Here is a 15,725-nt window from a genome sequence, read left to right as displayed (position 1 = left end):
TCCTGTCTGTTGCTCCCACTCACCCACCCAGAAGCTGGGGTCTAGGCAGGCTGCAGAGATGGATGGGGGCTGCTGAGTCAGGAGATGAGCCTTCAAGGAAGCTTGGGGACAATGAGGCAGCAGAAGGGTCCCACAGGCTTATACCGATCACAGCCTTGCCCTTCCCTCTTAGCAGAAATCCGGCCTCTGAGCACATCCCTGTATGCTCAGCATTTCCTAACTGAGGAAGGTGAGGATTTTAGCTCCTTGCCACCAGTCCCAGGCTCCCAGAGGCTCTCTAGTAAACACACAAACCAGGAAGGCACAGCATTGCCATGGTATTGGTTCAGCTTCCAGTCAACCCAGACCCCTGCTACTTAAAGCACTGGAGCTTCACTCTGCCCTTCACCTACCAGGACAACCTTGGCCTAGAGCCCAGAGTGGACCATCCAAAGGTTCCCCTCTTGATGAAGACATCAGAGGTCTCCTGCTGAACTAGTACCCTCACCCAGGTGAGTCCCCACACCCACGCCTCTCTGCTGTAGCCTTAGAACTCCTGAGCAGTGCCAGTCAGAGTCACAAATGAGGCCATGCTGATGGGACAGGCCAGGGTGGCCCCAGGGCTCAGTTTCCCTTATGCACCATCTTCCATCTCCCTTTGTGGAATTCCATCTCCATCCCCTGGAGCTGCCTTCCAGGTGGAGAACCAGTGTCCCTGGACACCATCCCACACCCACCCTGGTCCCTGCTTCACAGGGACCATCCTCCTCATTTCCCTTCCTCTCTCCTCCACCTGCACTGGGATCTGATTCCCTGTCCTGGGTCCCTTACATCAATTACCCCTGTGTCCCTCACTTCTCTATCCTCCTTCCCCTCTGCCCCAAAGCAGAAATACTCTACAAGAGTCCAGGCCCATTCACCCTTTAGCCCTGGTTCTGCCGCACCAGTATCTCCAGGGACCCTCTTCTCAGCCTTCCTCTTAGTGGGTGCCTTGGCAACATCCAGTTGGAACCAGCCCTGCCTGGAGCCTACCCTGGAAACAGCCCATCCAGCTGGAACCTATCCTGTGCCTGGCCTCCCCAACTCTGTGTGGCAGCGCCCCCCAACCCTTGCCTCTTCTCTTGGGGCTCCTCTCCAGCCACCTCTCTCCTCACAGGCCAACACTCCTGGAGTTCAGTTTAGGCTCATTTCCCTCCCCTTGGAACCCTCCCTTCATCATGGTCCCGATTCACAACTCTCCAGCTGTCACTGGGGTGTTGAGGACACTAACCAGTGTCTCTCCAAGCCCCTGGCTTCTCATCTAGAAATCCAGCCCTGCTTGATATCCTTCTTGGCACGGCCCATGGCCACCTCAAACTGAGCACATCCAAAACAAACCCCTTACCTTGCTTCCCCTCATTAACCTGCTCCTTTCCCTGTTGCCTAGCTCCACCATCTCTCAGTAATCTGTCTCAAAACCCTAGGGTTATCTGGGATTCATGCCTGCACTCTGAACAGTCAGGTTCCCAGGCCACAGACCCTGCCAGTGGGACTGCTGTCCTGCCCACCCCTCCTTCTCAAGACTGTACAAATGTGGAGCCCCCATTGCTTCTGACTGGAAGGACAGAAATGGCCTCTAGGCCCCTCTCCCCACCAGCCTGCACCTACTCAGAGCTCTTGCTTTCTTCCACACTTTTGGGCTGGACTCATGTCACCCCTCCACCGCTCCCCACACCATTCCTGCTAGAACAGCTCAAGCCCTATGCCACCTGGTGCATTCCAGACTGCTAGAATGCCCCCTCATCCCACCTAACCTAGCTGCTCTTACCTTCAGTTCTCAATTCCACTCATCCTTTCAGGCCCCTTCATAGAGCCCTTTTAAATCCCTCACCTGGGTGTGAGCACCTCTCCTTTGTCCCCTGAGGTTCCCCTTATGGTACTAGGCATGAATTGTCCATGAGACAGAATGGCTTTTCCACTAGAACCTACATTACTTGGGCCCCTGACATTCTAGTGCTCGCTTCTAGAAGGCTATGCTCAAGACATGGTCCTCTTGTGGAGTTGGGGGAGCTTAGAGCCAGAGGACACTTGAAAGGACACAAGCATCCCTTAATCAGACATCTCCATACCCAAGACCTCTTGAAAAATGTAGGACCAGGTGAACTATCAAAGAATTGACCCCCCAGTCTCAACTCCAAGGCCAAGAGACAGGCTTAGATGGGAGGTGTCCACAAAGCCTTGCCCTCAAAGGCCACATCTGGGGTGTCTGTGTTGCATGTATGTGTTTGGGGGGAGAGAGCTCCCCAACTTCCAGTAGAATCAAAAAATTTGAAATATCCCACACCTGGACCCCCTCACTCCACCCTCAGCTTCCCTCACTGGGAACAGCCAGCCTCACTCACTTATAAATAGAAACCCTCTCGGGACATGTATCTGGAGTAACAGGATGGGCCCAGAGACTGAGTGGCAAGCAGAATTGTCCCCTGCCCTTCATCTCCTAGCCTACAAAGCCATCTGCCTTGGACCCTCCCCCTCTCCCTCTGCTCCCTCAGCCCCATGTGCTGTTATCTTGCTTCTAGAACATGGAGTTGGCATTTGCACCCCTGCTGTGACTCAGGGTCAGAAAGGGGATGATTTGGAAGTATCAGTGTCCCCAAGACCCTACCCTCTACCCTCCTCTCCTCCTAGAAGGGCCTGGCCCCACTGAAGATCTAGGTGGGAGACAGGCTCCAGGACTTCTTTTCAGAGACGTACCAGGATGGCCCCAAGCCCACACCTGCTTAAGTTCTGTGCTCCTACCCCAGGCAAAAAACCTGAGAGTCATTCTTGCTACTCCCTCCCCCAAATAGCCACCAGGTGCTGGGTCTTGCAGATTCAGCCACTTCTCAACTCCTCCCCAGGCTCCTCCTCTTTATCTCCAGGGACAAAGATGAACTGCCTGGACAATTGTGGTAGCCTCCTCCTTGGTCTCCTGCCTCCTGTCTCTCCTCCCTCCCTTCTATATTACCCCTCCCCCTGCCCACGACTTCTAGAGAACTTTTGATGAAACACAAACCTGATCGGATCACTGAGCTGTTTAAATTTTTGTTGAGAACCTACCACCATCAGGATAAAATCCAAACTCCTTCCTATGCCTCAGGATCTGGCCCTGGGTTTTTTCAGCCTCATCACTTGTCACTTGTCCGTCCCAGCCCCCACCCAGAGCCCCACTCATTCTGAATTGTTGCACTCACTTTAGGTGTCTAATGCCTCTGGCCCTCCCCCTTGCTGTGTCCCTTGCTGGCTCCATCCTCCTGTCCTTGAAACTCAGCTCACACTGCATCTCTTCCCAGCTCCACATTCAGTGACATGCTGGTAGCTTGAAATTGGCCACGTAGGAGAATTTACACTATGGAAATTGGCAAAAACTACAAATCAGGGTTTGTTTGTTTTGAGGACTGGACATTAAAGATGTACCAGCATGCCACTGCTTAGGCCCAACTCTGATGCATGGGATATGTGTGTGAGATGGGTGGATGGATGGATGGACAGATGGACAATTCATCAAGTTCTGGGCTCCATGTACTGCCCCCTGGTGTCTGGGCCACACTTATGTGCTTATTTTACAACAGCTCACACACTTCCTAAGTTCAGTCATTTTCTTGTTCCCTCTCAGTGTCCTGTGTCCTTATCTCTCTCACCAGTTCCTCTGGGCACACCATTCCTGCCAGTTCTCTGCCAACTGGTGATTAAGGTATGGAGGAACAGGAAGAATAGAGAGATAGGGCCAGCCTTGGGGAGGCTGGAGTATGACAAAACGGTTCTTCCTCAGGCAAGAGGTGGATGGAGAAAGCCAGGGGTAAGGGGGGGTGGCAAAGCAAGTTAACGGTAGGAGAGGACAGGACCTATAGAGAGAAAGAGGAATGGGACTCCATTTTCCAGATGCACAGCAACCCAACCCCCTCTCTAGTGCTCCCAATCTGATCGATAACAGGATCAATGGACACAATTGCTTCATTAAGAACACTTCAGGGAGATCAGGACCTCCTGGTTCCATCCTGCATGCCTCCATCAGCATCTGCCAAATGCTCCTGACCTCCCTTATCAGCTCCTGGCACCCTCAACTCTTCCTCCATGCAGCTCCACTTCTCCTGCAGTAGGAAATCCGTGTCTCCCCCTCCCTGCCCTGACTCTGTCCTCATTTGCATCTGGGTCTTAGTCTGTCTTCAGCTCTCTGTCTGTCTCTCCCTGTGTCTCTGGGCCTCCATCTATCTCTGTCTCTCCCTCCCCATCTCTGTCCCCTGAATCTCTGTGTGTCTGCATTCTCTGCCTCCTTCCCCCTGGGTCCCCATCTCACCCTCTGAGCTTCTCTGTGTCCCTGTCTCTCAGCCCTGCGCATCTCTTCACTCCCTTCCTTGGCATCCCCTCCAGCCTGCTCAGGGACCCAGATGGCAGGACGTTCACGCCACAGTGCCTGCAAGCACAGAGCCATAGCAGCTTCTCGCCACCCCACCTCACCCCACCCCCAGCTCCAAGCCTGCAGGGCAGCAGTAAGTCATCTGCCCAGCCTACTGAGGACTCCCACTCACCCCCATGGGGCCTTCAGCAACCAGGTACTGGGACAAACTTCTCCCTACAGCAGACATTGCCACCACTGAGTGAAGCCTCTCTGTCACTGAGGGCTCAGGAGGAGCTAGTGCTGTGCTCCCCACCCCCTTTCCTCAGGAACTTGGGCGAGGAGATGCTGGAGGCACCCTAACTGATGGTTTTTATTTCCTTTACAAAGGGGTGTCCTTCTCAAAATCTTACTAAGAGCTCCCTTGCTGTGGCTTCATCTGCCCTCTGTGTGACTCAGCTTCTTCCCAGTGCAATCAAAGCTTCCAACAGCAGCATCTGGCTGGGCAGGGACTTCTGGGGTGCACCCCCCCAGGAGGTCAGGGGAGGGCACAAGAAGGTGCCCCCTGGGGGAGGGGCACCTGACCATAGCCAGTTCTGAGTGAGGCAAAGGAGGTCATGGTTCAGGGTTGGGGAACAAGGGTCCTGGAGAGTTAGGGGCTGCTACCACCTGGGTCCCAGGAGTAGAAAATGTTACCACCCCTGTCCCCCCCACTGCCTGGCAGAGTAGAAAACCTCTCCCTGGGAACTGGCAGAGCTGGCATGTGCACACACACCCACGCCCCACGCAGCCCAGACACAACACTCCCACTGCAATGCCATACGCACCCACCTGCTGGCACTGCAGCCGGTACGTCCCCCCAACCCCCCAAACACACCTTGCTGCCATAGGGAAGAAACAGGGCACAGCTGCTTGGTGCTGGGATACTGAGGCAAGTGGAAGGGGCATCAATGCAATGTGATGATGATAGGGTAGCCTGGTCAGACAGGGGAGTTGGGGATAAGAGCCAAGTGCTCACAACATTGAGGGAGCAAGGTCAGTAGGGTAGGGGTGGAGACTTCAGAGCCCCTTGAAAGGTAAGCATCTCACTGTCTGATCCAGTCCTAACTTTGGGGGTTAAGCCCCCAAGCCTTAACCCAGATGTCCCTTCCCTTCCCTCTGTCCCATGTGCCTGCACCACCACACCAGGCCCCACCTGGATGAGATGCCTCTCCCCTAGTGTGCTGGTGCAGGCCACCCATGCCTCTGCCCTTGAAGAGGAGGTAGGGGGTGCACATTCTCAGTTCCAAACCAGGAAAGGTAGTGTCCTGGTGGCCAGTCCTCTCCCCACTGCCACAGGACTTAGAAGAGCAGAGAGGTGAGGAGGTTGTGCTGCAGCACCTGCTTGAAGCTCAGAATGCGTGTGTGTGTGTGTGTGTGTGTGTGTGTGTGTGTGTACGTGTGTGCGTATGTGCATGTGTGTGTGTGAATGGGGTCCCCCAGGCCACGCTTTCTATCTGTACAGCTGGAGAGGAACAGTCTCCTCCCCTCAGCCCAGATTCCATAGCTCACAGCCACCAGCCCCACAGAACAAGCCTGCTCCCTCTTCCACATGACAGCCCTTCAAATATTTGAAGACAGCTTGCTGTCCCTGCTGAGTCTCCTCTTCTCCTGACTAAACACCCGGCTTCTTAGAACGACTCCTCAAATAGGCAGGTTTCAAGTTGCCTCACCATGCTGGGAACTCTCGTCCTCCCAGAACCATCCTGGTCCACAGCAAGACTCCAGGCCAGGCTAAGACCACCTTCCTCCTGGACCCCAACATTTTCCCAGGCACAGCCACTCATTCCCTGTACCCCTCACTCCCACCTGCACGGTCCTCCTATTCCTCTATTTACTGAGCCAGCAAATGCTGGGAAGCTCCAATAACTCCCTTGCCTCCTGTGACTTCTCCAAAGACCCAAATCCTTTCCACATGAAGCCCGCCTCCTCTGAGAAGCCTTTCCAGACAGAACATGCCTGCCCAAACCTGGGACAACCTCTATACTCAGAAACTGTCCAGCATTCATGTAGTCACCCTTCAGAGATGCACCCACACTGCGGCGTCTCCCCTCCCCCGCTCCTCCCAGCCTTCAGCATGGAGAGGGAACAGCCCAGGACAAGAGCCAGCCTGGCCTGCATCCCTACCTGCTCGTGGTACTCGATGCCCATGCTAAGAGTATTGACTAGGATGGCGATCATGATTCCCCGGCCAAAGTACTTGCTGTCCACAATCTTCCGGAAGGTGTCACAAATCAGCCTCCAGAACGCCAGCACAGAGTTGGGCTCTGTGTCTGGGCCCAGGGTCCGCCGCTGCCGGCTCTGGGGGTCCCGGAGGTCACTGCGGTGAGCATCCTGCATGAATTCATAAACGGCTTCGCTGTCTGAGTCGGGAAGCTCACGGTCAGCGGGCTCCAGCTCCCCCGCCCCAATCCGGGCACAGTATGGACAGTTGTCTGGACCACAGGCTCCACTGTCTGCCTTGGAGCAAGGGCTAGAGATCTTGCAGGAGCTGTGGCAGGCACCTGTAACAGGAAAGTGGGGGTCAGAGGCTCTGGGGCTCTCATATGGGGCTCCCCAGGGTGGTTACAATGATGGGGGTGCTAGGCACTTAGTGGTCAGGGGTGCTCCAGAACAACAAAATGTCCCAAATGTCAATAGCACCCCACTGATGGTCACTGCTGAGTGTCCTATGGTTCAGGCAGAGAGATGGCCTCCATGCCCTCTGAGGTCCTGTACAGCCCCCTATGTCCTAGGAGCCTTCAGCCAGGAGCCTAGACCATGTCTCTTCCTCAGGGAAGCCAGGACTGTGTCAACATGGCTCTGAGTAGGATTTTGCAATGGATCCTTGACCCACACATGTATGCACTTGTCCCCCGCCCCCACAAGCCAGACATGCATACACACACATATGCTATAGGCACACACTCATGTCCACACACATACAGTATTCACACACTATTTGCATGTCACAGAATGTGTGCACATACACACACCAAACACACGTGTACCAAAACACATTCACATCACCCAAAACACAAATGTCAGATCCACACACATGTGTGCACACATATACACCAGGAAAGAGCACCACACCTGTGCATGTGCATCAGACATGGACACCAGGCACATGCATTCACATGCACACATACACACACTGGACACTTCCTTCATGCACAGACATGCATATGCATACCAAACATGCTTGTGCACACACGCAGTGGCCTGTCTGGAGACATCAATGTTCATTTCAATCCTCACAGACTACAAGAGCTGAAAAGAACCTCAGAGGCCACCCAGGTAAAGCATGTATGAGGAGGCATCTGGCTCAGAGCCTGGCCCTCAGTAGACACAAAGCGACCAATCCCCCTCCTGACTGCTTCTGTACCTGGAGGATGTCAGTAAGCACCCACTGACGGTAATGCTGGGCCCAGACCTGCCTTTCACACAGGAGGAAGAAGAAGCACGACTGGCCTGCGTCCTCTGGCAGGGCAGTGGAAGAGCTGGCATAAGAACCTTCTGCTTTGTGTTCTGATAACACCTTCTAGTCCCAGACCACATTCTTGTGGCACATCCTCACAAACATCCCACTGTTTCCTGTGTGCTACATCCTTCCTAGAACATAGTTCCTTGGCTGTGTCTGCTAATTAGGTCACCCCTTGTCTGGGGAACTCACCCACCAGCTCCCCATGACATGGGTGTTTCACTCATTGAACCAGAGGCTCTGGGCACTTGCTGCTCTGGCCCCTGGTCTCTCTGTAAGGAGGGAAGGGGACCCAGTTTGTAACAGTCACCTTGATGGGGGGGCACCATGTTGTCACAGTCACACACCATTTCCTCTCTGAGCCTTGCATCAAGGAGTACAGAGTGGATTTCAGAGTCTGATGGCCCTGAGGCCACTCTCACAAACTCAGTAAGTCAGGTCACCCCTCCAGACCTCCTCTTTCTAGTGTGTACAATGGGGACACTAGGCAAGCTCCTCACCTGAGCTGGTCACAGGACCCCAGGGAATTTGGCCTGCAATGCTTGTGACAGGCACATCATTAGGCAACAGCAGTTAGGTATTATCTAACAGCAGAGAGCCAAGCACATAACGGGTACACATTACATGACAGTTACAATGTAGAAATTATGATTCTCATTTTATCAGATGAGAAAATCAGGGCTCAAAGAAGTGGCGTGACTGGTTGAAAGTGCCAGCTACAAAAGGCAGAATGGAAGTCTGAGCCTTAGGTCCTCTGACTACACACCCCTAGCTCTCTTTGAGACACCAACCAGACCCCAGCTGAGGGCCACCAGTACACCTCACCTGTACTTTGTGTCTCTAGCAGTTTGTGCATGGAGCTGTAGGGTCTGGATGGGATGTTGAGGCTGGTGAGGGTGGGGGGCCCAGAGCTGGGGGCCACCTCAACTAGTGCCTTCTCCTTCAGCATCTCTGGTGGAGGGCTGGTGTGCACAGTGGGGTACACCTTCCCACTACCCACAGTCCTGCCTGATGCCTCAGATGGGGACCTCGGACGGGGCGCTGGGCAGCAGACTGGCTCCAAGTGGCAGTCAGCATGGTAGAAGCTGTGCACAGACTCTGTACCCCCAGAAGGACCCCCAGAGAGGGTGGGTGTTGACGGTGGTGGCAGCATGAGCCGGCGGGACCCGTTAGCATCCTTGTCCTGGATCTCCGGGCTGGCTCTGGGGGCCCTGAGTGTCCCATTGCCCAGGTGGTAGTGGTGGTGATGGTGGTGGTGATGGTGTACCAGGTGGTGGACAGACAGGCGATGGTGTGAGCGAGAGCAGCTGCCACTGGGCTGGGGCTCCTGGCCTCCGAGGGCTGCTGGACTACTAAGCAACCCAGCCCGCACACCTGCAGCCCGAGAGACCTGGGCCAGCCTGCGGGCTGTCTTCCGAAGAATGTACACAAGGTATTTTAGTAGTTCCTCATAGCAGCTGCCCGGCTCGGAGAAGCTAGCCAGAGTGCTGGCATTGGACAGGAATCGCACACGCTGCTCCCGCATCAGCTGGCTTTCTCGCTGCTTGGTCTCAGAAAACTGTGTGGCAATCACCACCAGGCACAGGTTGATCATGAAGAAGGAGCCCACCTGTAGGGGTGGGGACGGGAAAAAGAAATGTCCTGAAGAAAAGCGAATTGCAATGCCACAGAGAACTTCCTGCATGCTAGGAAACAGGCTAATGATTTTTCCAACATTATCTCATTTATTTTCAAAATGGTCTCAGGAAAGGTTACTATTATCATTGCCATCCCAGCAGTGAGGAAACTGAGGCTCAGAGAGATCAAGGAATTTGCCCAAGATCACTCAGCTAATGTAGAGCAAGGTTAACACTGGAACCAAGCTCTGTGAAATTCCAAGGTGTTGCTATTGATTATGATGGTGTCCTACAAGGTTACCTCCCAATTCCCTATCCCTAAACATGCACCCATGGAGACCCTAACCACCTCTCCCAGTTCCTATAAGAAGTAGAGAATGCTGTAGAAATGAATGCAACACTGGTGACATGGGGCTTTAAAACTGCACCGAGCCTTTGAAATTGGTTCTCAACACACTGGCTTTTAGTCCCAACACTAGCTTCATAACCTTGGGTGAGACCCTTAACCATGAGGCCTCAACATTCTCATCTGAAAATGGGGACCCTACAGACTAGCCAAACTGCCACTCTGACTTGCTCATACTCCCCAAGTCCCCTTTCCATACCTCAGTTTCCCCAGCACTTTGTGCCAGCCATTGCTTGGACAACAATCCTGAATGATGGAAATGAATATTTATGGTGACAAAGCAGATTTTTTTTTCTAAATTGTGTTCTAGTAATTATGATAATGAACTTTACTAGTGTGATTTCAGAGAGCTGTTTGGGAAGAATTTTCCGGAGGTGTGTGGAAAGGTGGAAATTAGGCCCCTTATCGATATCTGTTCACCTTCCCCAACCAAGCCTGAGGTGAGCAACAATCTTGAGAAGACTAGCTTCCCTGAAACACTCACCTTGTTCCCTGAGGTGATGGTCAACTATGGGAACAGACCATAGCCAGGCTTCATCCCAAGCCTGGCCACTCTTGCCCACCAGGGAAAATTATGGCAGCAGGAGGCCATTCTCAGGGCCTACCCTCTGTCTCCTTCTCACCAACAGCTAGCTCACACTGTCTCCACCTCTCTGGCACTTGTCCCAGGTCCTGAGTAGATCTTAATCTCTTTCTTAATCTCTCTCTCTCAATATCTGTCCCTTCATCTGGCTCGGTTTATTGGCCTGTTAGATGACATGGAAAAAGAGCTACACTTGGACTTGGTATCCTGGGATGACTTCTCAGCTCCAGCCCTTGACTTCCTATGTGATCTTGGCCCAGGGACCAATCCTCTGGGGCTCCAAGTTCTCATTTAGGAGTTGGAGACTACCATCCTTGCAGTGGCTACCTCTCAGAAGCCTGTGAGAGTCAAGCAGGCAGCAGATGTTATAGCACACATCAGCAGTGATGCGCCACCAAGCAAGATTAATCCACAGCTTAGGCAAAGCACATGGGGAGGTCAGAGAAATGAGGAATGTCAGTTAAATGAAGATGGTAACAAGATCATGGTGAGGATTTAATGCCCAGAACATAGGAAGTGCCAAGAGGAGGGGCTGGCACATAGTAATCGTTCAAAAAATATTAGCTATAAGTAGTAGCCATGAAATTATAAACTATGAATTGTAGTGATTAAAACTACTAAATATTGCTGCTTTTGCCTGTTTTTTCTCTCTGTAAAGCCTTAGAATTTCTGAGCTGATCAACACTGATAGGAATTTGGGGTGGAACAATATTTTGTTTGCAAACATTTCAGGATGTGTAGCATCTTTCCCCTCCCCCAACAAAATGCCAACAGTGCTCCCTTCGACCTTGCAAAAAATAAAACCATGCTTCGCAAATTCCAAATGTCCTTAGGGTGGTGGTTCCATCCTGGGTTGAGAACCATTTACTCTATCAATGAAGGCCCAGAGAGGGGCTAGGAGCCTCGTGGGGAATGATTTGCCCAAGGTCCTTATAGTGGTAAGTGGTAGAGTCAGGCCTCGACCTTGGGTTCTTCCTGACTCTTTATATGGGGTCTTTCCCACCACGACAGACACCCTCTCTATGGGACTTATAATGAGAGCTAAGAATTTCAGACAGAGCAAACTTTCCCTTCTCTTGACTGTCCCTACTTGTGTCCCCAGGATCCCCCCTCCCTACTGGGTCCGGAAGGCACTCACGATGATGAGGAGAATGAAGTAGATGAAGTTGTAGAAGGAATGAGCGTCCATCACAAAGTACATGATGTCGACCCAGCCCTCCAGCGTAATGACCTAGGGAGGTTGAGAGGGACAAGCTGACTCTAGATCCGTTAAAGCCTCCTCCAGGTTCCTCCAAGTCCCGCACCTCCACCTCAACCCCAAGAATGAGCATGCCTAGGCTCCCCTGTATCCTGGGGATGGTTTTCTGGAGACTATCTCAGGGTCCAGACAGCCCCACCTGGAAGATGGCGATCCAGGCATAGCCGATGTTGTCGAAGTTGATTGCGCCCTTGAAGGGGTTGTGCTCGCCTGCAGAGCAGTTGGTGTAGTACTGGTTCCAGTTGACACAAGTGGTGTTGCTGGAGCTATTGTAGGCCTCGTAGTCCAGACCACAGGGTGGGCCACCACCACCTTCCCCACGCAGCGTGGGCACGCTCCTGCAGGACCGCATGCCATTCTCTCGTGGCTGGGAGCAGATGAAGGGGCTCTCATCCTCATTCTCTGTCTGATAGTAGCGTTCCAGGTCCACGCTCAGTGGGCTGAGGAGTGGGGAGGGTGACAGGGATGAGGCTAGGGAGAAGAGTTCTCCACGGAGAGTCCCAGGAAGGGAGAGCTAGCATGGGTGCATCGAGGCACACAGGTGGGCAGACCAAATCTGAGGGTGAGAGACTGGGCAAGGTCAAGTTTGTGGGCATGGGTGGGGAGCACTAGGAGTATGAGGGCTGAGTTGGGGACTCCAAAGCCACATCCTAGGGCAATGGTTTCCAAACTTTATGCACATTAGGATCTCTGGAGACACTGTCAAATGTGTCTCAGATTTGAAAACTGGTATGTCAATGGCAACAAGAAGCCAGGGACTTGGGGAGGTGCCAGCGCCACAGTCACTCCCAGGTTACCCTCCCCTTCATCCTGTCCACCACTCACAGGCTGAAATTCTCAGGGAGGAAGCATCGGTTCCGAAGCAGCCCTGCCCACAGCTGGACACCAACGATGCCGAAGATGAAGAAGACGAAGAAGCAGAGCAGCAGGACGTTGCCCAGCATGGGCAAGGTGTCCAGCAGCAATGTGACGAGGATGCGCATGCCTGTGGGGCAGAAGCCATGCTGGGGCTGTTGGGCTGGCCGAGCTAGGCTGGCTGCCATGAGAGCCTGGAAGCGCTCCCAAGAGGGGGCCCACTGGGCACTCTGAAGTGGCCTGGTTCAAGCTGGAGGGGACAACTCTAATGTGCCAGACAGCCTCTAGCCCCCTTGGCCCAACTATTAATCTGTGCACAATGCCACCAAAAAGCCAGGATATTTGTGGTCCCCCAAACACCTCACTGTCCCAGGATTACCATGGGGTAGACGATATCACCCCCAATTTACAGATGTGAAGTATGAGGCTGACAGAAGTGCCGTGACTTGCTCAGTATCAGAGCTGCTAAATGTAGGCTCCAGGACTTAAATTTAGGCTTTGTGCTTCCAAATCCTGCTCCCCAAGGCACAGGCATGCACACACACACACACACACCTCCTACTTACTTTCTTCTCTCACTAGACATAGTCACCTGACCTGATTGCCACTTGGGTCATGGGGAAACTGAGGAAAAAAACTCCCTCAGGATCATTAGCAGGCAGGAATCTCTTTAAGAGCTATCGCCTCAGCAGGGACCAAGATCCCCTGCTCTTCACTCAGTTTCTGAGCCTCTCTCCCCACCGAGGGAGAGTCCCTGAGTCTGTTCCCTGAAGAGATGTAGTACTGTCTTCTCAGGGGTTCATCAATTAACAGCCCCTCCATGGACAAAGCCACTGCAACCCCCTCCCAAAAAGCCCTGTTAGGGATCCTGCCCCTTTCCTCACTCCAGGTCTAGGACCCAACAGCCCGAATGGCCTGAAACAGCCCCTAGGCCACCCAGCCATTGCCAAGCCCTTATCAAGCAGACTGGTTATCTAGTGGCTGGTTTTGACCCCTAAAGTCAAAAGTCAAAAAGGTGCCCCTATGGCCCCTGCCTCCTCCAGGATAAACCTTCTAAGCAGCAGCAGCTAATTAACCCTCATGGTGACTGCAGCCACCCTGCCCCTGCCAGCCCTGTCTTCTCCCCCTTCACTCCTCCCATCCCTCTTAACTCCTCTGGGCTCCAACTGAGATCAATTCCTCAGGGTGTGCATTAAGGGAATTACACTGGTGGTTAGACAGAGGTCTATCAATCTGCCTGCTGTCACCTGGGGAGGGAGAGGAGGCTAGACACGCCCCTCTTCTGGAGCTCCTATTAACACCAGCTCACCCCAGCACCCCAGAATACAGCAGCTCTGCCCTCCCAGAGGTAGCCGCATCTCTCTCTCTCTCTCTCTCTCTCTCTCTCTCTCTCTCTCTCTCTCTCTCTCACACACACACACACACACACACACACACACAGGGGTGCTGCTGTATCAGACACACAGTTGGGTACAAAGCCTCAGAAACATGCTCCCTCAAACCCCACTCCTGGGGCTGCAGCAGGGACCATCTGCAGCTTGCGTAGGTTGAGGAGTTGCAAAGGGGGCCTAAGTAAAGGGAGGGGGCAGGACGTTGAGGGAGCTAGAGCTGCCAAACCTTTGCTGGCTCCAGAAACCAATGCAGTTTAATTTAGATAATGGTCCCGGCAGTCAGCAATCGCTGCAATGAGCTGGAAGAGTGTGGAAAGGGGGAAGGGGATGCAGTCACAGCAGGAAGGTGAGTTGTGGAGTGGCCTTATTTCAAGAGCAGTCATGTTTAGTGTGACCAGTGTGGCCTCACCAATGAGAACCAGGCTGTGTAAGAAGCTGTTATGGCCAGACAAAGACCATTAGCACTCTGCATCCCCTCCTGCTGGCCTGACAGCTTGTCCACCCATCCTCGCCCACCCTTATTCCCCTGGAAAAGGTCATCTCAGATGAACCAGGCTAAAATGAGGGGGGTCTCCTGAGGTAACTCTCCCAGTGCCATTTGAATCCCCTCTGAGCCCTTCTTTGCTGTGGCCTTGAGTAGTCAGGTGGTGACACAGTGGGCCAAGGGTGGGGGGCTGAGATTGTCACATTTCCTCTTGGGGCTCTCTGTCCAGGGGCTGAGGGCCAAAGGGTCACTCACTGGGCACCCGGTTAATGGCCCTGAGCGGTCGCAGCACACGGACTGTCCTGACAGCTGAGAAGCTGACGTTCTGCAGGTCCAGCGAATACTCCAGCATCCTGTGGGGAGGGGCCCTTTGAGTCTGAGGCCACCATGATGTCAAAAGAGGCTAATGAGGAATCCTGCTGTAAAGCAGCAGGACAACCTTGTACTCCTCCCTCTCCTCCACCAAGGGACACTGAACATCAGTTCTTTTTTGGACAGGACCACCCCCCCCCAAAAAAAAAGGCTGCCCTCCACAGAGAAAAGAGCAAGACCAGGAGGAAGACCATGGGATTCAGAGAAAGACAAGCCAGCATGCTGCAGGCAGATAGCCTCAGCCACATGGACAGCCAGGGAGGAAGCAGAACTATGACTTGGTTGGAGTGGGGGTCAGGGCCCTGGAGAAGGTACTGATCTGATACACTACTCTCTCACCCCCAGCCCAGGCCCTCACCCCGCAATAACAATGAAAAAGTCAAGCCGGTTCCAAGTGTCTCCCAGGTAACACTTCTTTCCGAAGATACCCAAGGCCACCATCTTCACCACCATTTCCACGGCGAAGAAGGCAAAGATGAAGTCATCAAAGGCCTGACGTAGGGACAAGAAGCTGCTGAAACTGAGAAGGGGTGGGAGACACGCCCACCTCCACCCAGCTTCCACTAGTTGGGTGAGAGCATTTTGCAGAGCAGGGGTCCAGGACATTAAGATCAGGAGCTCTGGGGTGGGTGGGGTGTCACATATCTGTAATCCCAGCTACTTGGGAGGACTGTGGTTCAAGGCCAGCCTGGGCAAAAGGTTAGTGACACCCATCTCAATAAACAAGCTGGAGTGGTGGTTCACACCTGTAATTCTAGCTATGCAGGAGGCATAGGTAGGAGTTGCTCAGTCTGAATCTGGTCCCTTAAAGCAAAAAGGGTTGGGGGCATGGCTCAAGTGGTAGAGCATTTGCCTGGCAAGTGCAAGGCCCTGAATTCAAATACCAGTACTGACAAAAAAGTAAGAAAAAATTAGGAACTCTATC

At 53.2% G+C, this 15,725-nt stretch overlaps 1 protein-coding gene across 23 annotated transcripts in view; it reads right to left on the bottom strand.

Moving 5' to 3' along the window:
- Cacna1g (calcium voltage-gated channel subunit alpha1 G) overlaps positions 1 to 15,725 on the bottom strand; it is a 63,501-nt gene that overhangs the window by 39,394 nt on the left and 8,382 nt on the right. For all 23 annotated transcript variants that reach the window (XM_020156267.2, XM_074046020.1, XM_074046019.1 and 20 more), the window contains 7 exons: positions 15,159 to 15,292; positions 14,684 to 14,781; positions 12,524 to 12,683; positions 11,838 to 12,138; positions 11,579 to 11,671; positions 8,661 to 9,444; positions 6,500 to 6,876 (listed from right to left, as the gene is read on the bottom strand). In XM_020156267.2, coding sequence (XP_020011856.2) covers positions 6,500 to 6,876; positions 8,661 to 9,444; positions 11,579 to 11,671; positions 11,838 to 12,138; positions 12,524 to 12,683; positions 14,684 to 14,781; positions 15,159 to 15,292 — 1,947 coding nt within the window. The remainder of the gene's footprint in view (positions 1 to 6,499; positions 6,877 to 8,660; positions 9,445 to 11,578; positions 11,672 to 11,837; positions 12,139 to 12,523; positions 12,684 to 14,683; positions 14,782 to 15,158; positions 15,293 to 15,725) is intronic.

Source organism: Castor canadensis, chromosome 11 (genome assembly GCF_047511655.1).
Source record: "Castor canadensis chromosome 11, mCasCan1.hap1v2, whole genome shotgun sequence".
Classification (NCBI taxonomy): domain Eukaryota; kingdom Metazoa; phylum Chordata; class Mammalia; order Rodentia; family Castoridae; genus Castor; species Castor canadensis.
This window is presented reverse-complemented; position numbering and strand designations above follow the sequence as displayed.